Source organism: Orbicella franksi, chromosome 9 (genome assembly GCF_964199315.1).
Source record: "Orbicella franksi chromosome 9, jaOrbFran1.1, whole genome shotgun sequence".
Taxonomy (NCBI): Eukaryota; Metazoa; Cnidaria; class Anthozoa; order Scleractinia; family Merulinidae; genus Orbicella; species Orbicella franksi.
The window spans coordinates 21,988,217-22,012,980 of record NC_138153.1 but is presented as its reverse complement, the minus strand read 5'-3'; the positions used below and the strand labels follow the sequence as shown (position 1 = coordinate 22,012,980).

General features: G+C 38.6%; 2 protein-coding genes across 4 annotated transcripts in view; one reads left to right on the top strand and one right to left on the bottom strand.

Moving 5' to 3' along the window:
• LOC145498013 (uncharacterized) overlaps nucleotides 1-24,764 on the bottom strand; it is a 66,962-nt gene that overhangs the window by 13,916 nt on the left and 28,282 nt on the right. The window lies entirely within an intron of this gene.
• The window catches only part of LOC145497922 (phosphopentomutase-like), a 102,204-nt gene that overhangs the window by 60,019 nt on the left and 17,421 nt on the right, over nucleotides 1-24,764 (top strand). The window contains exons 14-18 of one of the 2 annotated variants that reach the window (XM_081477799.1): nucleotides 4,953-5,046; nucleotides 5,260-5,389; nucleotides 12,129-12,228; nucleotides 16,760-16,846; nucleotides 20,294-20,427. In XM_081477799.1, the coding sequence (XP_081333925.1) occupies nucleotides 4,953-5,046; nucleotides 5,260-5,389; nucleotides 12,129-12,228; nucleotides 16,760-16,846; nucleotides 20,294-20,427 (545 nt within the window). Of the gene's footprint in view, nucleotides 1-4,952; nucleotides 5,047-5,259; nucleotides 5,390-12,128; nucleotides 14,409-16,759; nucleotides 16,847-20,293; nucleotides 20,428-24,764 lie in introns of those variants that run through there. The other variant, XR_014050746.1, reaches the window with a different exon arrangement.

Sequence of the window (24,764 nt, the reverse complement as noted above, 5' to 3'; positions counted from 1 at the left end):
GAACTTGCTTCCACTGCCGGTGTCCTTGCTTGTTAGAGAATGCTGTTTTCTCTCTGTCATCTGGATAAATTTCAAATGTATGATAAGCCAAGATTAAGTCCAAGGTTGAAAAAAATATCTCTCCAGCAAGAGTATCAATCGTGTCCTCCACCCTTGGAACAGGGTAATGTTCCTTGACAGTGACACTATTTAGCCTGCAGAAATCAACACAGTAACAGTATGAGCCATCCTTTTTAGAAGTTAGAACAACTTGAGTGCTCCAAGGGCTAGTGGATGGCTCTATCACATCTCTCTCAAGTAGCGATGTGGTGGTGAGAAGTGGTGCTGGGAAGTCTTGAAGGGGGTACAGATCCAGTGTTGATTCGAAGTTGCACCTTAGTGCAGTGGCCAATGTCGTGTGGTCCCCTTGATACTGCTTTAGAATGCTTGGCCATGATTCTCCACACGTTCACCTTCTGATCTTCTGTTATCTGGTCATTGTCTATTGGGAATAATTTTCTCATCTCATCAACTGTATCCCAACTTGGTTCTGCTTCAAATGCACATTGCAGTTGAGTGTCCCCATATCACTGTCATCAAGTATAGTCTCAAACCTGTAGTTGCATGCCATGGGTATTGTTTGGCCCCTCTCTACGACTGGACAGAACTCCCTCCCACTTGTGTCCTTGTAGATGATGACCAGTCGGTCACAATAGTTATAGAAACAGACTGGTACAAATCTGTTATTCACTAAGGATAGGGTACTGGACACCGTGATTGGGAACCGTTGGAAGATCTTATCCATAGGTTCCAGAACTCCCTGAATTCCCTCCAAATTTGCCCCTTTAACCTCGCAAACAAGATCAACTTTCTGGTCCGGCAAAATGGTAACAGTGTCTACCAGGGACACTCTGTGCACTTCCCAACTCGATTCATCTTTCAGTTTCACCTGCATATTCCCGGCATGAAGGGTTCCCCCATTAAAATCGATAACACACCCATTGTCCCTTAAAAAGTCCATTCCAAGTAGGGCGCTCTGCTTGAGACTATCACAAATATAGAATAGCTGTTTAGCTTTTATCCCCTCAACGGCTATGTCTAGCTCCACAGTTCCTAGGATGTTCAGCTGTGAACCCTTGGCACCCACAACCTTGGAGCTGACCCTCCCCAGGGTATTGCCTAAGCCAATATAGTTGAACACGGCATTGCTCAATATGTAAATTGGGTTACCAGAGTCTACCGTTGCTCTTACAGGGACCCCTTTGATCTTGCAGTCAACTAACAATACGTTAGGTTGGATGGAGCTTATGCGTATCACTGGTACTTGGTCTCCGAGCGGGAAGCGACTTACGTTTACGATCTGTCCCCGCCCTGCAGAAGTTTCCCTGGGGACAGTTCCTTTGGGGACAGTTCCTTTGGAAATGATATGTAGACCCACGTGACCAACACCCCCTACCCCAGCCATTGGCTTGTCTGAACTGGGGAGACCTGTTTCCCTGACCACCACTCAAAGGTATAGCATTAACCACTGCCTCAGCTGCTGCTTTGCTGCTTTTGCTGTAGCTGACGCAATCATAGTTGAGAGCCCTGGGGCACATCCTGGCAAGGGTAAGTTTTGTACTTGGTTGGCTTCGCCCCCATGGGTTGACACTTCGTTCACAACCCTCTCCCTCATCCTAATCACTCTGAGTTCTAATGCTTCAAGCTCCAGAGCTTCTGATAGGGCCTTATCTAATGTCAAAGGCTTAGAGCGAATTCCATCCTTTGCCAGTGTTGCCCCAAGTGCATCAGTGAAATGATCTATACAAGTTTGCTCCAAGCTAGCTGTGCTCAAGCTAGGGTAGGCCTTTCCACACAGACGTTTAATATCAATATTCAAATCTAACAAAGTTTCTCCCACCTTTCTTCCTCGAGCCTTGAGCATAGCTTTGACAACTTCAGGGACCTGATGCATTCCACGTAGACCTTTGACCATGCGCTGGTAAGAGTTCTTGTCTTCCGATGAGAGTTGGAGAGTGCCTTCTCCTTCATGCACAAAATCAGCTGATTTGCTTTTTCTTCTTCGTTCCAGTCGTTCACCTTCGCACATACCTCAAACTGATCCAAAAACGCTTGGAAGTCCGTGTCGTTGCCTCTACTCAAAACTTTTTTGGGTTTCACTCGTCAACTTTGCCGACTGACTATTAAGGGTCAGCTGCTTGCTTTCCATCTGCGATACCTTCTCTAGCAATTTCTTCACCAATTCTCTTGCTTCGTTCCTGTCAAGGATTAGCTTGGACTCTTTTTCCTTCAGTTCGCTGACCTGGTGAACAAATCGTTTGTGTTCTTTCTCCAGGGTTTCAAGTTTCTCCAGTGCTTGTCGAAATTCTTCGCTCATCGACTTCAAGGATGCAGTCGTCACCGTCAACTGCTCAGTTAGCCATTCGACAACATCCTCCAGCATTTCTTTTGAGGCCATATCGTTGAATCCCACCACTGCCACCAGTTTAACAGCTAAACAACTCTTTATTTCCTGTTATAAATGGGTACAGCGTCTCTGCAAAACAACTACGGATAATGGCCAACCCAATCCTTGACTTACAACAACAACACACATGGTTTCAACCATGAAGAGACTGGCGCCAGAGGTCTCTTAGTAATGTTACAAAAGGATGGACATCAACCTCCCCTTTACCAGATGGTGAAAGTCGAAAGATGTGGAAATTGTAGGAGCAGAAGTCTAACTTTTAAATTCTGTGCTGGTACGCATTAAATGTCTCTAGGACTGTGACAGACTATGTTGAGGACGCCTCTATCACAATGCGTGAAAATACTAAAGCTTTAGCTTGAATTCATGTGTGGATGAAAAGGAACAGATCGCAGCATATATGAAATTAGCATGTTCTACAGTTTTCGTTTGTTTTAATTACTCAACAAGCTTTAGTAACGACGATTTCTCTTGATTTAAGGATTCAACCAAGGAGGCAAGACTACCAAGAAATGACATACTAAGTTTAAAATTAAGATGTCACAATTAATCATCCAGATTTACAAACTTTTACATACTGCATTAGGAACAAAAGCGAGAGTTGTGAAAGTCAAGCACGATCTCCTTCACATCGTTTTACAGGTCAATCAGAGCAAACTTTCTCACTGGAATCCATGTGAATAAGGATGACGGCTCGACGGTTTGACATCCTCGTGTTGTTCGTGGGGCAATGCCCTCTGGTAAAAATTGGTGCATGCACTCTGGTTAAATGCAGTGCATTCTGGTAAAAAGTGATGAATTCGAGAATTCATCCCCCCTTCTATATATTCTTCTTAAATCCTGCTTATGTTGCTGCTCGCTTGCTATGCTCGCTCTGTAGCAATAATTAGGTTTCCTCAGAGCATGAACAGGCAGAACACAGCAAAACCTAGGATCTGATTGGTTCTGGAAGCAGGGACAATTTTTCAATCTGCCCCTAGTCAAAGAAATCCTGCCTGGCTATCCAGGAATAAAAATGTGTTTAACAAATATGTGCATGAATCTTAAAACATGTACAGTTGAAGCCCGCTATTTCAAACTCTCGGGGGAAACGAAAAATAGTTCAAACTAGAAGGAGTTCAAAATAGCTTATAGTAAATGGCTGAAGAGCAAATGGAAGGGAAATGGTTTTGAGTTCGAAATTTGGGGAATTTGAAATCACCAAGTATGAATTAGCAGGGTCCAACTGTATGCGGTATACATTTTTTTAATTTCTTACTATTGCCAAGTGAATAAAGAAAAATGCAGCAGTGTTAATAATTGAAGGCTTTCGTGCGAAAAGGGTGTATATCGCTTTTTGGACCGATTTTCATTTTTTTCAGGATCGAGCTAATTTTTGGCAGACTGACTTGTTTTGAGATGGTGGCGCTTGGAAAAGTGAGTTTTTTTTGCAGACGTTATTTCTCGAAAACGAAGCACAAATCAACAAAAACCATTACGCAACGATGCTTTTCATGTCAAAACAAGTCAGTCTGCCAAAAATTAGCTCAATCCTGTAAAAGAATAAAAATCGGCCCAAAAAGCGATATATGCCCTTTTTGCACTAAAGCCTTCAATTACCACTTGCTGGTGAGTTCAAATCACCAGTTTCACACCTGTTTGGGGAGTACATAGTTCATCTTCAGTTTGGTTAGTATTCTAATACCATCCTTTCTTAGCCAGCAGTTCTCAAGTGTACAAAAAATGATTACACCAAGGACATTCAAATAAAGCTGGCATTCATGATTAACAACTTGTTTATCCATCAATTTAACTTTAAAAAACAGGGCAGAAAGGATTTCATGGGGAATGCAACTTTTCACTTTTGTCCAAACAGTAATCTTTATTTCTTTCAAAAACTTGCCAAACAACTGTGGGTGCTAGTGCTGCAACATACACTAATGCACCGGCGAATTGCGATATTTTTTGTCACAATATGAATATCAATATTAGGACAAGATATCACGACATTATGATATTGTGATTCTTTATGTATAAAAAATTCAACATTCAGAAATAACTGTCTTTTACGACTCCTTACCCAAGTTCAAGTCCTTTCAGAGCTTATGCTAATTATTAAACAAAGGGACCCGGGAAAGGGACAAAAAATTCCATCTTTGCTTCATATTGCTTTGCATGCTTCCAGTCACATATATCTCTCGAGATGTCGGCACAAAAGCAGGCACAGTTCTAATTAATTGTCAGCTGACACAGTCTTGTGCACCCACGGACAAAACACATGGTTTGTCTGGTCTTCACAGCTCTTCTTTGCCTGTCAGTTGTATGTAATGATGTATCGTATCGTGACACTTGTATCGAGATATGTATCGTATTGTGAGAAATTGTATCGTTGCAGTCCTAGTGGGGCTGTAATACACTCTAAAACATCGTGTAACAATCATCTCAGCATACTCATTTCAGAGTTGAAGAAATACCAAAGTCCTATAATAATGTTTTATACACAAACAATGTCAAATTTCTACTGCAGGAAACCCTGACAGGCTTTAAATGGATGGGTAATCTTGCTTCTGATCTTATGGCTCAAGGGAAAACAGTCCTCTTTTCTTTTGAAGAAGCAATAGGTGAGAAGTAAAGGCATACTGTGCATAAGTATAGCTGCTGGTTTTTTTGTTTTGTTTTGTTTTTTTTCTAGCCCCTTGTGGTTATTTAGGGTAGCCAGCACTCTCTTTACTCTTTGGTAAAATAAATTATTATTAGCTTGACTAAAATGTCAAGTGCTGGGTACAAATAAAGTTGTTGGTAATCTCACTTAAGGTTGTGCATTTTATTGTTAGGATTTATGTTTGGAACTAATGTGTTTGATAAAGATGGGATAAGTGCTGCAGTGGTCATGGCAGAGATGGCATCCTATCTTAATCGCCAAGGGCTTACTTTAACAGAGCAACTTCACAAGTTGTACCACAGGTTTGGAGTATTGCATACATGTAACAGTTGTATTGACTGGTATACTAGTCCATTTTTAGTGCAGAATGCACTATTGGGATGGTTTTGGGGGCTGCCTGCTGCTAAGGTAATAAGGAACTAAAGCGTTAAGGTGTAAACTTTAATGTTTGTTTAACTGATTAATTTCAATTAATTAATTAATCTAGAGACAAGGAAATGGTGGGGTGAGCTGGGAAAGGTACACGTGTACCCTACATAGAACGTGTTATATCTACGCGCTCGCCAGTTAGGAGTAAACATCACAAAGCTATATTTTTTTTTCAAGTAACCCCTTGCTCTCCTTTGTGGTACTATTCTCTTAAGAACAAAACCAATTTGGTCTAAACGCATGCGCAGAATAGTTAGCGTTCGTGTCTTCTGTACATTAGGTGGAGGATACATTGCATACAGAGAAACACACAAATTTTGAGTAGTTTTCCTTATGGTAGAACCAACATGTAAGAGGCATGCGCTCTAGCATCGTAAGTGTTATATACTATGTTTCCACGTGGTTTTTTATGTCATGTAATGTCAGGTACTAGGTGGCGCCACTTGTCCCTTTTTAGTGCAAAAGTTAAACGTATCTTTTAGAATTAACCACAGGTTGGTTCAACAAATATCATCTGCTGTTTTCAAACTACAATAGTATGTTTTTCAGGGCTTAAATAAAGAAGAGAAATGTGAAGTTTCTCATTAGCGGCTTATTTATTTCTTGCTCAACGGCGTCTGTAAGAGAGACCAAAAAGTTTCCGAGTTAGTGGCTTTAATATTCTGCAAATTGTAAATTTGTGACAAAAGAAACCTGGAAAGTGCTCAAATATTGCTGCAGACTCCGTGGCACCTAATGAAAGCACACATTAATTTAATCAGTCTTTGAGGAGACTAGTTCATCAATGCAGGATAATATCGGCCAAGTGGCGCTGTTTACCTTCAATACTTCTCATTGAAATGCTTCCCAGTGGTATCAGTGTATATTGTTGTGTATTAATTTTGAATTGTTTTATTGTAACAACAAAGGTGGCAACAGGAAAAGAAAGTGGTATTCCGTGACTATCTGATAATTGAATTAGTTCTTGTTCATCTGTGATAAAAAAAGTCTGCGTTTTGAAAAAAAAAAATTGTTTCTCTTCCATTTCTTTGTCAGATATTTAACTTTCTTTCATATATCCCCAAAACAAGCCCATCTTCCATGTGTTTTGGAGAAAACAAGAGTTTCATGTTACATACCTTTGCAAGGAAAACAAAAGTATCAAGTTACAAAGTTGGTGCGAAGAGCTAAATTGTCACATTTGTTCAACGTATTATTGAATTTAAAATGAACGAAAATCATCGTAAGACACCAGAGTAAAATTTAAAAGCTGTCGTGACGAACAGTAATTGTACATAATTTTCGGACCTTGAATGAAAATACAACCCTGAAACATACTCACTGCTAAAGGGAAAAGCCCTAGCAGACTACCCAGGTAGATACAAACCGGAAGTGAGCCGAGAAGGGGTGTGTACTTATGGGACTACCGTGTCAGAGCTATCAATTACAGTCTGCACTATCAACATAGATTGTCTCGCTAGATTGTCTCTCTAGTTAAACTGAAAGTGGCCTGTGAGGCAAGAGCTTATATCCAGTTTCATTGCATGAAGCGACAATGAGAATTTCTGTACCTCCTGAATAAGATAGGTGGAGATAGACACTGAGACAGGGTCGAAATGTTGCCAGTCTACCTATTGATTTCAGGTAATTTTAGAAGGTGACAGAAAAAATTATTGATGCCTGTCACTGGCGACAGGCAAGAATTCAGAAATTATTGATTTGAAGAATATTTTCATCCATCTTCCACCTGCAGTCATGCTCACTCATGCAGTTCTCACACGGTAGTTACCAGACTCTACTCAATAAAAGCGAGATGATACAATCTTTGCAGCGTGCATGACAAAGACGGCAAATGTGACTTGCTTTATACTTCCACATTTCTTCGCCGATCAAGCGTGAATGAGTTCAGTATTTCAGTTCGCAATATGGATAATTTTCTAACGCGTAAACAGTGTGCTAAACAAGCGGAAGTTGAAGAAATGCAGGTAGAAGAGAATTTCGAAACACCGACGACAATACGGAATAAACTACATGCACGAATATTCAAGTTCAATGAGAAATGGAAAGATGGTTGCCCGTGGTTAATTGTCAGCAGAGGATGGAATGATGTTCTGTTCTTACAGCAAAGAGTTTGATAAAACAGGTAGAAACAAATTCATCTCAGGCTGTGAGTCGATGTGCATAGAGAATGTCCACTTACATGAAGCAAGCAATTCTCATGCCTGCCACTGAATTATGGTGGAATGATGCTAAAAAAACCCATGAGACTAGTGGATGCCTATGGGTCAAACCAAAGGCCTAAACAGGCTGAGACAATAAATTGACAACAAAATGTCATTGCTTTCTATCATTTTATTACTAGCGATTGTACAACCTCAGTTGAGTTTTAAAAAGTGAAAATAAATATAAAAATAATATTGTTCAAGTTGGATGTTGGTGGAGAGAGGTGAAAAAATATTCTGCCTGGGTTTCGAACATCACGCTGTGTCAAGTTACATATTCTTTGAATTTCTGACGCAAGTACTAAATATCTTACGGCAGAAATGACCTACATTGAATAGACTTTCGAACAAGTGTTTTTATAGATAGAAGCTAATTATATAAATAGCTCATTTCCCAAAGTTGTTCGCTTATACAGGTTTAAGCGTACTTGATTGTCAAAAACTGAGGAGATATTGAAAATCACAAAATTGATGAGCTGTATGAATTTTCGAATTTTGATTCAAGCTGTGATTAAAAGTGTTGGACAATCAACAGACAAGAGAATTGAGGAGAATTTGAACGAAGTATTTTGCTATCTTTTATACAGTATTGTGAATAAATGCTTCAAAGATGAATACAGACATGGTGGAATGATTTGAACTAAATAGTTGATAAATAGAAAAAAAAAGACATTGCACAAGACTGGGAGTTCAACAGTCACTTATATCGCCTTGGAGAGGGAAGGGAAAAAAAATACAAGAAAGAAGTACTGTTATTACCACACGGGGTTTTCATATTTGGTCACCCATCCAAGCATGAACCCCACCAAACAGGGCTCAACTTTGTTGAGCAGACGAGATGTGGTGCTGTCCTTGTGGTATACAATTTATGACTCTACGTTGGATTTTTTTTCTCTCAAAAAGCAACAAAGAAAGAAAAAATCACTGATATCCCCTGGGGAAATAAAGAACAAAATAATAGGGATGAAAATGAGAATCCGATTATACTTGCTTTGCTGATCAGACAAGAAGCCGTACTTTCTTTATAATTGGATGTGTGAAAAAGGTAAAAGATTGAAGATTACCACTAATTCATTCACAAAGATAGATCAACACGACAGATTCTGCCTGCTGTGGCAGGCCGGATGGGAAAATTCTGCCATTCCTGGAACCAATCAGAATGCAGGATTTGTTGAATTCTGCCCGCTCATGAGCTGAGAAAAAATAAAGTATTTTTTTTCATTTATATCAAATAAAATCTGAGCTCTTTGAATTTTTAAGATTTTCTAATCAAATTTTCAATTTGTTGAACTGAAATAATTATTCTTTTTGTACTCTTTTTCGATCAAACTTGACAACAAATAACCAATCACTTTTCAGAATTTATGAACCAGTTACACTGCATCAAAACTGAGTATTTTCACATCGGCTAGGTCATGTGTTTTTATTTATACCCAGCCCGTTTTATGAAGCTCGATTAGGCGTAGAAATTTTCGTAGAGCTCTACGACTCTCCAGTAGTGTTTTGAATGTTTAAGCTCTGTTTCTCTCGGATATGCGTACACCATGGAGGTGTAGTGGCGTATTGTAGCAAATGTTATATCGCTTAGGGAATGTTGAGGGTTATTACGGATTGCAGCGTTTTAATAATTGTTTTCAATCTAAAATTCTGTATTGAGTTTACCCTCTACCCTCTACCCTCTACGCTCTACGCTATATGTTCTACTACATTCTACTCACTACTTTCTACCAGCTACTCTCTTCAATCTATGCTCTTCGCTCAACGATCTACCATCTACCATCTAAGTTCATCTGCACTCTACGTCCTACCAGCTACTCTCTTCGATCTACACTCTACGCTCTACCATCTACCTTCTAAGCCCATCTACACTCTACTCTCTACGTTCTACCAGCTACTCTCTTCAATCTATGCTCTACGATCTACGATCTACCCTCTAAGCCCATCTGCTTGGAAGGTTATTGGAATTTTCTAATTTTTTTTTTTTAATTTCCTAATTTTTTAATGAAGACTAGTGAGCAGGACAAAAAGAAGACTTCTTGTAGTGGTAAGCTTTTTCATTTATTTCCAACGCGTTTCGTCTCTGTCTGAGACTTCTTCAGTTAATAATTACAACTAGCATTGAACAGCATATATTGCACATTAGCTTGCCTTAGTTTAACTTCCCATGGAAGTGAATAACTGCTGAAACATGCTGTAAACACATGTTACAAGAAATGCCTTAATGCATATGTTATTGTGTGTTGTTATATTTTGGGGGCCATACGATTAGCGCTAATCGTATGGCCGCCAAAAAACATACTCTTTGCATAGATGTGCTAAAGTGGTAGTAGATTTATAACTGACAATACAGTCTAAGTCTTGTAAATGTCTCTGGATAACCAGCTTGATGTTAGTGGTTCTAGGTTTAACCATTTATTCGAACTTGAAATGAACAGCAATCTCTATGACGAATTATGACCCTAAAAACTAGTAAACAACATCTCCACATGGTCGCAAAACATCCACTAAGCGTTCAAAGTCACGTGACCTAAGTATTCGCACTTTTTAAGCACACTATAACAAAATGTCCTTCACATCAGTTAGCATAACTACAGTTAAATGTAGATTTAAAGACTACCATTCTAAAACCCAACTGGATAACCGTGAAGCCGGAGGCGCTTCCAGAATTTCTCGCATTTTGCTAAAGGCTTTATACGTGGAGCTATTTCTAGCATAGCACACAAGCTAGCCTCTAATATAGGCCCTCTTGTTGCTCACGGGATGAAACAACTCAAAGGGAACGTACAAATACTTATTTAGCAGCTTTTGATTGGTAGAAAACTGCAGAGTGCTAAAATTAGCATCTTTGTAAAGAAATAAATCGAGAAAGGAAATACTAATTTCGTCAATAATATAGAGCAGTTTTCAACTGAGTGTCGTAAAACCAAAACCAAACTAGTCACTCTGGCCAATCCCAAAAGACACAGACAATCTAGTGAACCAATCAAAGCTCGAAGTAATTACATGTAGCTGATGCGAAGCGTGGGAAAATGAGTGCGAATGAGTTACAGTTGGTTTTGGTTTTACTTCTGGTTGGATGAAAAAGTAGCGCGAGTTTTTTTAAGCCAATCAGGTAGCGTAATTTATGCAAAACCAATTACTTTTCAACACTCAAATGAAAACCGCTCGAGTACATACGTTTGATACGATCATTCTTGCTATAGAGATGACTAAGAAACTCTAAGAGGATTTCTTTGGGACCCTTCCAAACAAAAAATATGTCTTTTTTTAATGTTTTAATTTTTTAATATTTTTTTTATTTTTTATCTTTTTTTTTTTTTTAACTTAGTTTGGGGGCCATACAGTTAGCGCTAATCGTATGGCCCCCAAAATATAACAACACACAATAGCATGTACATTAAGGCATTTCTTGTAATGTCCGTTTGCAGCATGTTTCAGCAGTTATTCACTTGCGTGGGAAGTTAAACTTAGGCACACTTAAATCATTTCCTGAAGAAGTCTCAGATAGAGATGGAGCTCGTCGGAAATTAACGAAAAAGCTTACGACTACAAGAAGTCTTCTTTTTGTGCTGCTCACTAGTCTTCGTTAAAAAATTAAAAACTGAAAAAAAATTAAAAAACTCCAATAACCTTCCAAGCAGATGGGCTTAGAGTTTAGATCATAGATCATAGAGCGTAGATCAAAGAGAGTAGTGGTAGAACATAGAAAGTAGAGCTTAGATGGGCTTAGAGGGTAGATGGTAGAACCTAGAGCATAGATCAAAGAGAGTAGTGGTAGAACATGAACGTAGATGGACTTAGAGTGTAGATTCAAGAGAGTAGCTGGTAGAATGTAGTGAGTAGAATGTAAATGGTAGAACATATAGCGTAGAGTGTAGAGGGTAGAGGGTAAACTCAATACAGAATTGTACATTAAAAAGATTATTAAGATACTGTAAACCATAATAGCACTAAACATTCCCCATGCGCTTTAATATTTGCTACAATAACTGTAAGCCTCTACGCCCGTACATAGAACCGCAGAGCATAGAGTGTAGATGGTAGAGGGTAAACTCAATACAGAATTTTAAATTGAAAACGATTAGAACACTGTAAACCGTAATAATACTTTAATATCACTTAAATATATATGAGTTATATGTGAGGAATATGCTACAAACTGAAATCAAATGTTACAAAATAGGCAGGTAACCATAGTAACCATACACAACTACGGTAAAAGCTATGAAGTGGGAGGTCATGTATCTTTCCAACACGTAGGAGGAGACTGGTGATGAAAGCGTAGAGTTGTAGAGCTCTACAAAAATTAATACAACAAATCGAGCTTCATATAACGAGTGCCAGTTGTTTTATTTCATTGTCATTAAATGTTATTTCTTGTTAAATGAAGTTTGGTGTATGTCGTTTTTAGGTATGGTGTCCATGTGTCAAACAACTCTTATTACTTGTGTTATTCTCCAACTACAATAAAGAACATTTTTAATCGCATAAGGACTCTTGACAATGGTCAGGTGAGTGGATAGTTCTCCTCTATTTCTTTGAAAAAGAATGAAAGCAATACATCACAATGTTTACAGATAGCTTCAGGCATTTTGGGAAGGTATTTGAAAAGACCAAGTGCATTGCCCACTGCCTACAGATCAACTCATGATTAACCTGAGCTTGTGAATAGTCTGTTTTCCAAATGTATAATGAACAAGTCAATACACCTCGGGATGGGGTACTCCCATATAAAAGGTATGGGGATGCTCCTCATACCTTTTAGGAGTTAAAAAAAGGCGGGGGTTGGTACCTCTTAGCTGTTCAGCCTCAAGTGTTTCATAGAGTACGAATTGCACTCACCCTATGGGTTCATGGAATGTTTTCAGTCTTTGAAAATTTTACTTGTGCTTATTCAGTGCTGGAAATTACAGGCGGTCACGGTCAGATATCAAGTCCAAATACTAAAAATGACCTAGCTTTCTGTCTCGAAGATCGTGTTTGCACGTTTGCTTTGAAATGTATTGAAAGTTATAATTCAAACAGATGCACCTTTTGTGTTATTTGAATAGACTCTCCGGACTTATAAACAAGAAAGGAATGTTTAGGCAATATTTGTACCTCGTGTATGGCTAAGGAGGGAGTCATAAGTTTATTTTTGCACCCAAATTACATTAAATGGTATGTCCAACCAAATTTGTAATCACAGACTGATTATAATTTCAGTAAGATATTGACGGATTTACCTAGAAAGTGTTGAATTTAGTATTGAACGTCAAATTTGTCATTCAAGACAGTGGATTTATTTTGGACTCTCACACCAGTCATCTACTCACATCGATTGGTTCATATTGAGTAGTGCTTGGGAGTCAGTACATACACAAGGATTTATAATAAGAAATATCACAGTATTTTTGTGACTTACCACGAAACTTTTTAAGATACATGTGACCGTGAACGGGAAAACGTACCTTAACGCTTATTCGTTAAACGGTCACTAACGGACGGATAGCTAACGGATAGTTAATGGCCTTCACAGCAGTCTAACATTTTGTCCTAACGCTCTAACGGTTATCTAATTGTGCCTAACAGATGATCAAAGCATTCTAACGCTTTCTCCTAACATTCTAACAGCTAACTAAGTATACCTAACGGATGAAGAAAACGTTCTAACGGTTGCGCAATTTGTTCTAACGGATGACTGGAGCCATTTAACAGTTGTCTAATGGTCTACATCTAAGGATGTTTAACGGTTGTCTAACGGTTTACATCTAAGGGCGTTTAACGATTGTCTAACGGTTTACATCTAAGGACTTTTAACGAACGAATAACATAGCTTTCAGTCCGATGTTATAAACACATAATCATGCCAAACCATTATCAGTCTTACACTCACGATTTTAAAAAAAATGAATCACGAAGTGCTGATTTCATCAGTCGTTGGTGAGACGAACATTAAAAAAGTTATTTCCATGGTGAGCATTGAAAGCAAAACTCAGTGATACAAACTATCACTTCCTCATTGAGACAGACAAACTCAGAATTCAAGTCCTTTATTATCATGTGGGACACGAACCTAAAGCCTTGGTCAAACGGCGCATGATAGTTGAATGATTCTCCCCGAATTTTCACCGACTATCGTCAATTATCATTGACTATCATGTGCCGTTTGACCAAGGCTTAACATTGCTAAACCTGCATGTAAATGGGTAACCCGAAAACACTGACCCCCAGTCCACCGACCCCCACTACGGACCGGGTCCGTGGACCCCCACTACGAACTGGGTCCGCGGACTACCTATGGACCGATCCAGGGACCCCCTCTACGGACCACCCCTAAAATATAATAAAAATAATAAACAAATATTTCAGTTTCGGGTTGTCTAATAGATTACTCGTGACGGCGAAATTTCGAACATTACATTGTGCAAATGGGCAGACCTGGATTCAGGCCCAGGTGCAATTTATATAATGACACATTGCCATTTCCTTTGCTGTGGCCATAAAGTGTATGAAAGACGTGTACGGGAAAGCCTCTGGGAAGCCTCGGAATTTGTGTTCTTTCCCCTCTGCCATTTTGTTCAGCCCATCTCCCGTAGGTTCATGAACTCATTCCAGGCTTCACAATTTACTCAGCGGAATAACAGATTCAAACAAGAACAAACGGCCTAAAAATATATCTTCCATAGCCAGATTGAGCCACAAATGGAAGGTAAGAACTTTCCTTCTTACCATCAGCATCTCCTTACGCTGAAAACAGCTTTTAGGCATTTTTTTGGGAGGGGAGCTGGGGTGTTAAAAACCCAAGTCTGTTACATTTGCACAGTGTAACACTCGAAAAATCACCGACATGAGTCTGAATCTATTAGACAACCCATGAGTGAAATCTTTATTTATTAGCTTCCCCGTATGCGTCGTATACTTTATGGCCACAGCAAAGGAAATGGCAATGTGTAATTATATAAATTGCACCTGAGCCTGAATCCAGGTCTGCCCATTTGCACAATGTAAAGTTCGAAATTTCACCGTCACCGGTAATCTATTAGACAACCCGTAACTGAAATATATTTATTATTTTTATTATATTTTCGGGGGCGGTCCGTAGAGGGGGTCCATAGGGGGAGTCCGTGGACCGGTCCATAGGTAGTCCGCGGAGCCGGTCCGTAGCGGGCTTCTGCGGACCAGGGGTCAGTGTTTTCAGGTTACCCGCGTGTAAACACTTTAACTCGCCAGTCGGGGTGAACACTTTTTATTGTTTTACTCAAATGGACTTGTTGCTGGTACTTAGTTTTACACAGTGACTTTGTCTAGAGGTTTTTAAAAGTAACTGTTTTATCCAGCTGTGGATTCGCGAAAGATTATGCTTTCTTGACAGAGCATGCGAAAAGCGGTACTATTTGAAGTCACGAAGCTAGTCTCAAAGCGACGAGCATTTTGTTGGCGCTGGTTTCATCAGATAAAGTTGTTTTTGTCACACATGTGGTTTAAATTGGTTTCTTGTGATTCAGAGTCAGACAACAGTCTATCAAAATATTCATCACACTTTCTGCGGGAATATGGCCATTTCTCACATCTTGGAAGATGTAAACAACTTTATCCAAATTTTTGAACCCGCACTTTGTGAATTGAAACCAATTTCTTGACACATGATCAGTGTTTACTCCTCAGAACATCTTTATTCATGGCATGGCCATTTCGGTTGAGTTTTCTCTGTGTTTGTTTCATCCGTTTATGGCATTTGTAAGGTATTTTTAACTTTCGTTTGTTCACGAATTACAATAACAAATTACAAGCTCTCAAAACAACTGGACTTTGTCGAATAAATAAAACAGTTCATAGAATGACCATCGTTGTTATGATTTTACATGTCATTTCTGTTTTTGAAAGCAGAAAACATGTTTTGTGTTGGATCATGTATAATAATTATAGTATGACGGCTTTATTGAATTTCGTTCAAGTTGTATTTATCAATCATCAGGGCATCAAAGAATAATAATCGCCAAACTTCTCTCATGATTGTTTTGACCTAGATGGAAGCCAAGAGCTGCCCTCGTTTCACACTGTGTTAGGCTACCACATTCAACTTCAACGCGTGTCATGCCATTCTAACGTAATCGTTACCCGTTTAACGGATGCTAGTTTATTCTGACGGATCCTAACGGCTTCTCTAGCCGTGCTAACGGATACAAAGTTTTTGCTAATGGTTATGCTGTCCTGTCTAACGGTCTGATGTTAACGGCTAACGGATACATGTCTCTTGCTAACAGTTGCACTCTCCGTTGTAACGGCTTGATGCTAACATCTACCGGTTGCACTAACGCCTCTAATGTTTTTAAGGAAAACGTTCTAACGGATGACTAACAGGTGCTTAACGCTTTTGCCCATCTAACGGATAAGCGTTAAGGTATGTTTTCCCATGCACGGTCACACATGTAAAAATGTCACTGAAATCATTAGCTTGATTCTGATTGTTTCATAAGCAATTGAACCAAATGGGCTAAGATTACAGCTTGCACATGCATCGAGCCATGAAACCATCCCTTAAATTGAGAATCGATTTAAATAAAATAAACAAGGGGTACACACAGTACACTACAAAGAAGGTGTTGCTCTGATACATTTGTTTGATTGTGGTGTTTTCTAAAGCAATTATAGATTATAGTTATTGTCTAGAAGTGAGTAGCTCTGGGTCTGGCATAAAAATTAAATTTTAGCCGCTTGATCTGACACAGTCTGTCATAGCTGGCAACATATAAAATCACCTTTGACAAGTTTCAAATGCCTTGAATAGCATTTGTTAAACACATGTTGGTCAAAAAGCCTCAGTTGGTTGTCATTTACTTAAATTCATTGAGGTTTGAACCTTCTGGGATTGAAGTGATGCCTGTTACTTGCCTAGATGGCTTACTGAACTTGGAATGTTTGTTCACTTCTTGCTTTGTGAAATTTTTAAACCAGTTAGCTTCTACCAGCTTGCTATTCTCACGTTTGCAAATTGCAGTTATTTGGTGTCCACTCAGGCCTCAAATTTAACAGATCTTGCTTTGCTTTCATTTGTTCCAGTATCCTAGTGCATGTGGTCCTTATAAACTGTCAGGTATTAGAGACTTGACTGCTGGGTACGACAGTACCAAGCCTGATAACAAACCGGTGAGTAAATACAGCTTTAGTACCCATGCTGCTATTTCGTCTAGCAACAGTTGCAAACATTTTTTTTTTACAGCAATGTCACAATGGTAACTGTCGTTGTTGTTGTTGTTGTTGTACAAGTCCTTTGGTAAACCATTTTACCGAACTTAATTTTGCCCACTATAGTTAATTATCATTAAAAAGTTTTAACTTTCCTTCAAAAGAAAGAAAGAGTAATGAAAACAAAGAATAAAAAAGCCCGACATCATTTATCTTCTTTCACTCTGAGTCTCAAATTTGTAGGAAGATCCAGAGCAATTTCATTCAGAAAGTGAAAACATGTTTTAAAGTCGCAAGACTCTGAGGATGACTTCTGCCCAGGTTGTCGAAACGTCAGTAACCAACAACAGTTCTCTTCGGAACTACCCTCAAATGGTTAATCACATTTTATAGGAATTTCAGCAATGAAACTTTAGTACCTAGCAAACTTCCCACACTTGTCTCTTTATATTTGCATTTTTGGGGGTTTATTTAAAGTACTACTTCTACTTTTTACAAGTGAATGCAGAAGCAATGAACGAGTATAGCAAAGGACCAAATTCCACCCACTCAATTCCTGTTAACTTTAATGGCACCAGTATTGATTTATACATTTTAATTTACACATACACTGTACAAGAAAAATGTTGAACAAAGTGTACCCACTTTGTTCACTTCTAATTTTTCAAGGGTGACATTTCTCCCCAGTCTCAAATAAATACACTATTTTGAAGCTCAAAATGGAAAGAATAGCCAGGAGGAAAATTTGCTCACCGAGAAAGAGGACTTTGGTTTAGGAAAAAAAGCTCAATTATTAATTTAACAGTTGCAGGAAGCCTGTTATTGGTAAACTTTCCCAAGGTTTGTAACTTCCAGCAAAAGATTGAATTTTACCATATGCTGCTGTCACATTGAAGTGGCATTTGCAAGTGTCCAGGCTAGAGAGGCTTCTAATTTCCCTCACACTTTGCTCTATTTTGAGTACCAGTATATGATACAGTCTTCTGCAAAAGTAATGCAAGCAAAATGAGCGAATTTCGTTCTTTGTTCCCGTGATTTTTCAATGAAAGTTTGCTCGAAAGTTCGATTGAAATTTCACAGCCAGTTAAGCGATAATTCCCTGTAACAAAGGATGGTATTTCTTTGAATTTTTGTTAAGTTAACGAAAAATAATTCACCAGCCTATACTCTGATTTCGCTAGGCGTTTAACTGGAGGTCGCCAGCGTTTGCGCAATTTTCGCAACTTTTTGTGACTGATCGATGTACTGACGAAAAAACTGTCATGTAACTTACACAAGATAAATTTGGATTCATGTATTTGCTTGTAAATTCATGCCGGAGAACACAGTATGCAGTCATCGATCGCTATATACATGTAAAAGGATAACATACAGTCACATGCCTAAAATTTGCGAAAGGTTTTCAAGCAGGTTCGTTCTCTTGAGTTCAGTTTCATATGCAGAGAATTAGAATGTACTTGCCACATTATTAAAACAGAGAGCTCAGTTTTTTCCACAAACAAAACAGAAACATCTTTAGTTCTGGGTATTAAGCCGTTTAAGCAAACAGCCACAAACAACTTGTGAGGAACTTTCAATCAAAACACACCTTTCTTTAGCTGGATACACCCAGCGTTTCAATCGTGTTTTGCAAAGTGGCAGCAATACATACTATTCACTAATACAGCCTAAACTTCATAAACAAAGGTTATCGAAGCCACCTTTGAACATAAAAGTTTTTAGGTTCTCTACTTTTATAGAAAACTAGAATGTTGTCAATTTGAACGCTCACGAAACCATTCAGTTGCTGTTTATTCAATCCCAGCCCCCTCATGGTTATTTGTTATAAAAATACTGGGTGTACTTCGCTGCATTTTCATTGCCTATGTAGTATTCTTTGGGACTCTAAAACTTACAGGGAAAAATAATTCTGGAAGACCTCCTTCACAGAAATGCAACCACGATTTGTTTCTAAAATTTATTACGAGTTTGCCTTGCCGGTGGTGAGACCTTTGCATGGCGGATGAACTCACGGTAATTCCATGTTTTGCCAACTTCTTCTGGATCTAGCGGTGTCATAAAAATGTGGGGAAATTTCCTCGAAATATCGTTTCAAGCTAAATTTCTTTGAAAAGCCAAGAAAAGCCAGGAATTTTCTTCAACTCGTTCAGAACTTCGCTGCTCGGATAATTAGTGGTACATATAAATTTAAGCATATAACTCCATCACTCAAGAATTTGAGGTGGCTTCCCGTGAAAAAGCAGCTTTACCTCCCGAGACGCTGTTTTTGCTTTTAAGTGCATGACGGGCTGCGCCCCGACCTATCTGACATCACAATAAGTCAAAAGGCAACAAATATCAAGCAGAACCACAAGAAACTCACAACAACTGAATATTCCCCTGTGCAAAACCACTGCTGGTCAGAGATCTTTTTATTACAGAATAGTAAAACTATGGAACTCTTTAGACAAAGCCTTAAAACTATGCGAGAGTCATGCAAATTTTAAGAAAACTCTGAAGACAAAGCTTCTCAGCGAGTTCTCAAATTAAATTTTTTTTATTTCTTTCATTTTTCTTCCTTTCTCTTTTTTTATATAATTAGTGTACTTCATACATAATATATAACTAGTGTACTTTGTACTTATCTCACCTCATGTATTATATTGTTCACTGAAAAACCTTTTAAAGAGTGTACAATAAAATTTTATCTTATCTTATCTTAATTTCGTCAAAATTCGTTTGCATTACTTTTGCACAATACTGTATATATCAGGTACTAATAAGTGGCATATGTTGGAGGCCGCTACAAGATGATCTTCTGCGTGAGTTGTATGGGTGTGTAGTTAATAACCCAGCCTTATGGTTCTTGAGAACATTAGTTTTCATCAAATGTAATATAATTTAGATAATGACCATTTAATGTGAAATAGGACTTTAAATAATTCTTACGATAAAATGTTTGTATTAGCAGGGATATTCACATATTTTGGTCAGTAGGAAAACTATCTGTGCAGCCCAAACTGACGCAATACGACGTTTTGTTTGTTCGCATTCTCAGTTTGAGAGTACGAAAATAGCCCATTCTGTTGCAGAACTAGAATGTCAAAAAAATGTCAAAAAAATTAGAACTAATAGAAAGAAACATTCAATACTCCAGCCCCTCTCTGCCAGTAATCACTCTGTTTTATACAATGATTATACTTGTAGTTGATTTGTTGTCAGCAGATCTTTCACGGTATATATTGAAGTACTGTTAGTGTTGTATTTGTTTTATTTGAATTGTTTGTGTTTTTTTCCAAATATTTACAACCATAAATCCTTTACGAAACTGAGCAGCTCTTATTTTGAAAATTTATGTAGAGCATGTGATCTTAATATGTGCGTAATAACTAATACAGCTCTTAATTGTGTTTGTGAATTGATCATCAGATTCTTCCAGTCAGCAAATCAAGTCAGATGATTACATTCTATTTTGAGAATGGGTGTGTTGCCACTCTTCGGACAAGTGGCACAGAACCAAAGATTAAATATTACGCAGAGCTTGCTTGCCATCCAGGAGACAAGTACGTGGATTTCTTTAATTGATTGATGATATAACCACAAATTTCAGGTGCAAAAAGAGGTGCACCCAGTATAAGCCAATGGGCCTGCATACACTCAAATGCCCTTTTTGGAGAGCGTCTTTTGAATCTCAGTGCATTACCTGCAAGATCAGAGACCTGCTTAAACATCAGTGTAGAACTTGCTTTGCGCTTTGTATCATTGTGATTGAAAGTTACTATGGGTTATTCGTGTTTGCACTAAAGTGCTTTTGAATGCAGCATGCTCTCCAACTATGTTAGCTGGTAAGGTGGTCCCATCCATCAACCTCTATAGAACTAGCTTTACGGGTTTGACGTAAGTTTTAAAGTCTAGGCCATGGACAATTTGAAAGTCACCAATGCAGAAAAGGCATGCCTCTAATCCATCAGGGTCTGAAAAGTAGCTGATACATTACATAACCGTAAAGTTGGTATGGTTTTCTTCTGCAAAAATACAGTGTTTTCTTCGGCATCTCATCTATTTTGACTTTCCAGGGATGTGATCCGCCTTCAGAACTAGGGTAGAGAATCACCTTGAGTAAAACAATGAATTAAGTCTCAGTGAATCTAATCCAGTTTCACAAGGGGATATTAATGATGGCAAGCAATGGCATTAAACTAACCAAAGAGGAGAGAACCTTGCCACGGAAACTAAAATCTCAGCATTGATATGGACATTAAAACGACAGACAAGACTTGTCTCCTGGGGGTTGTTCTTGACAACAAATAAAAATTGGACGATCACGTTTCTAGTATTTGTCGCAAAGTAAGTGCGCAGATAAGTGCTCTGAACAGATTGAAGAATATTTTACCACCTAAAACTAAGGAATCGCTATATCGCACACTTACACTTCCATATTTTAAATATTGTAACAAAGTCTGGCACCACAGCAGAAAAAGAAACACTGCTAAAATCGAGAAAGTCAACAAAAGGGATTTGAGGGACATCTTCAAAGATAAAAGTACATCTTATCAAGATCTCTTGCAAAGAATCAGACTCCCATCCATGGAAACTCGAAGAATCCAAGACGTGCCATTGACAATAAGCAGTAATTTGTATATCACCTTACGCTCGTCCAAGTATAATCTTCAATATGACTATATCCTTTCTTTGCCAAACATCAACACGACTAAATATGGCCTCAAATCATGGAGATATTTTTTCCGCAAAGAAATCAAACAAGCCAACAAATGAAGTAGGTGGGGGATTGAATAGATACTGGTCAATTTTTCATTACTTTTGCGTGTTTGCCGGCTCCCAAAGCTTCACCGGCGATCCGGGCAAAACAGCTCAAGATGTGCCAGTATCTATTCAATCCCCAACCTACTACTGTCACATGCCCCGCCAAAACTCGTTTGAACATTTGCGGTTACCTATTATAACTAAAAGAATGCCTGAATCAGACAACCCTGTTGAACCCCCTCACCAAGTTAAGCAACGTTTTTGCAACGAAGCGGGTGATAAAGATGTCGCAATCGATGGTAAGTCATTAAAAAAATCACCAAGTGCTTGGTCTTTGCATGATTACCTTTGTGAAGCCCGTGGGAAAATGTTCACACAATGTTACAGTCTTCACAAACATAGAAAATACCATTGTAAAATGTTAGAAACAGAAAAAATGCCAAAAGAAAATTATTATTCCTACCAAACGACGTTGTTGAAGCCATGAAACGAATGAATCCACACAAGGTTGTCAATATTCTCGTCGCAAAAATAAGCTTTGCATGACAATGTTTTGTCACGGTCTGGTTACTAGGCTCTTCTCGGTCGAAGCATGGCTACAACTGTTAAAATTTAACTTCGGAATTTTAGTTATGCACGACTGGCCAAAAAGACAATAAAAGTTCACATCGGGTTTCAATTTTGTGAAATTTTTCAGTGAAATGCAAGGCAATTTATGAAACTTGATATGCTCGAACGATCAGAGTAAGATATTGTTAACCCCACTTCAGTGACGTCAATAAGGGAAGCCCCCACAGATCAGCTGTTTTTTCTGCTTCAGAAAGCCTCTCTTTGTTCTACTGCATTTTGCACTCGATTTTTACTTGAAAAAAGGTGAAAAGTGTTATTTTTATTGACCAGACCGAGAAGAAATGATGTATTCTAACAAACTGTGGGGAAAAAAAGAGAAATCCGGCTGTAAAATTCTTCTTGGCTTCAACATTCCTGAAGGCTTTGAAAATTCCTGTCGGCTTTAACTGAAGCCAAGAGGAATGCCACTGGAAGCATGTCAAAACGATACGTCATGTAAGCACTCAACCACTGCTCAAGTAATATCATGCATGATTTTTTTGCCACTCTGGCATGAAATATTCATTTATGAGAAATGCAATCAAGTGGAAACTGGCAATCATGTTTTTATAATATGCAAGTGAAACCGTGTGTTTTCAAATGTTAATTCGAACCTCCAGCAAGGCTACACAAAGTGCATGCACAGCAGGTCTTTGATTTCATGCTTCTTTGCATCTTTAAAGAAAGCGTCTAAGAGCTGGTCATTAAGAAACAAATTATTATTGATTATTTTATGATTGTCCTCTGAATCAAAGGTTTTTTTATCTAGCCCAACCCATCTTGTGGCGGCTTTTGGTTCATTTTTTTGCAAAAACACAACAAACGCATTTTCTCTCTCCGTGTGGTTTTTAATAGCATTTATCTGTTTTCATTCTTCAGAGTCTTTTTCTCCAAAATATATCAAAAATAAAATATTTAAATCTCAAAGAATCTGTTTTCTAATGAATTCACCATTGTAAATAACAAAACCTCGTTGTGGTATATAGGTTTCAGCCCAAAAAATTTTAACATACGGTTATTATCCCCCATGCTTTCAAAATCTTGGGGTCAGTGAAAACAGTATTGATATAGGTGAAATCGTCGTCACACCGAGCCATCGGGTATACCACTAGCTTTTATGTGTTTAATTAAAGCGGGCAAAACTGCTGGCCACCAGAACCTCTCAGGAAGGATTTTAATTTTAGTGCATAACCCACCTGAAAACTGACAATCATTTTTTTATAATATGCAAATGAAACTGTGTGTTTCTCATTTTCCTCCTGGCTGCGGATGTCTTTCTTAATCTTTTCAATGTCAGCCGCTTTACAAGACAGCTGACATGTCAGTTTTGCCCTCACAGCTTCTTTTAGCACATTGTGAAAATTCAGTCATAATAAGTTGGAACTCTGCTTCAGAGATCTTGTTATCTGCCAATGCTTTGGAAAGAAGCCAGTCAACCGTTTTACGTTTCACTATGGCGAGCATGACAATTTCTTGATGCTTCTTGATCTTTGAATCAAGCTTCTTGCTGGTGATTATCAGCCCTGAAGAAATCAAAGCGAAACAGCCACCAACACCACTTAGTGGAATTGTGGCCAGCAGCCCAATGACAGACAGAGCCAAACCAAAACTCGCGCTTGAAAATGCAGCTGAGAGAACGCTGGAGCCAACAGCGCTCCAGTTAACCACCTTTTTCGTTCGTTTATACTTTTTGTGAACCACTCGATAGTGGGCGACCTCGTTGTTCAGAGCGTTCAAATGTCATTGATTTTCTGCAACCGAAAGTCGGGCTGCAGTTGGGGGTAGAGAGGCTGTGGTGAAGCTTCAGGAGGACCGGACGGCAAAACATTCGCAGACGACATTGTATAAAAAGCATTTAAATTATTTCTAATTCAAATTCCAGAGGCAAGCCCTTGAAATGAAAGGGTTCGCCATCTTCATCTCTGACACTGAGGGTGATGCTATGTTCAAAGGTGTCTGTGGAGCAGTCATGCAAAACTTCTTGTGGGGGAGGATGATAGCTTACTTTTTCATAAGGCAAGCCTTTCATTTTAAATTTAGCCAAAACATCCCATTTTTTCCCATTCAAAAGGTTTTTGGTTTTGTTGATCAGATCACAATGAATGAAGTAAATGGATGGGCTGTTTAGCTTTTTGACATAAGTTAACACACCTAATGTCAGCCCAGTGCCAATCAACCTGGCCAAAGCGTGACTAACTGAAATTTGTTTTTTTGAGATTGGGTCCCATCATCATTTTTAGCACAGAATTGGGTTTATTTGGTTCTAATTCCAATTTTGCCTCGTTCTTATATTCTTTCAAACTCGTTGTTAGCTCTTTTGCGAGGCTATCAACACAGTGCTCTTAATTAGCGGTCGTCTGGTTGTCCGAGACGACCAAAAAGTTTACCGGGCAACCAATTTTTGGCAAAATCAAGAGGCTGGTTGCCCAAGTAAAAATCAACAGACAACCCAGCTAAAAATAGAAAATAAATTCATCATAAACAGCACCCGACTTACGTGACGGTTTTGTATTGTCAATGTCCGACA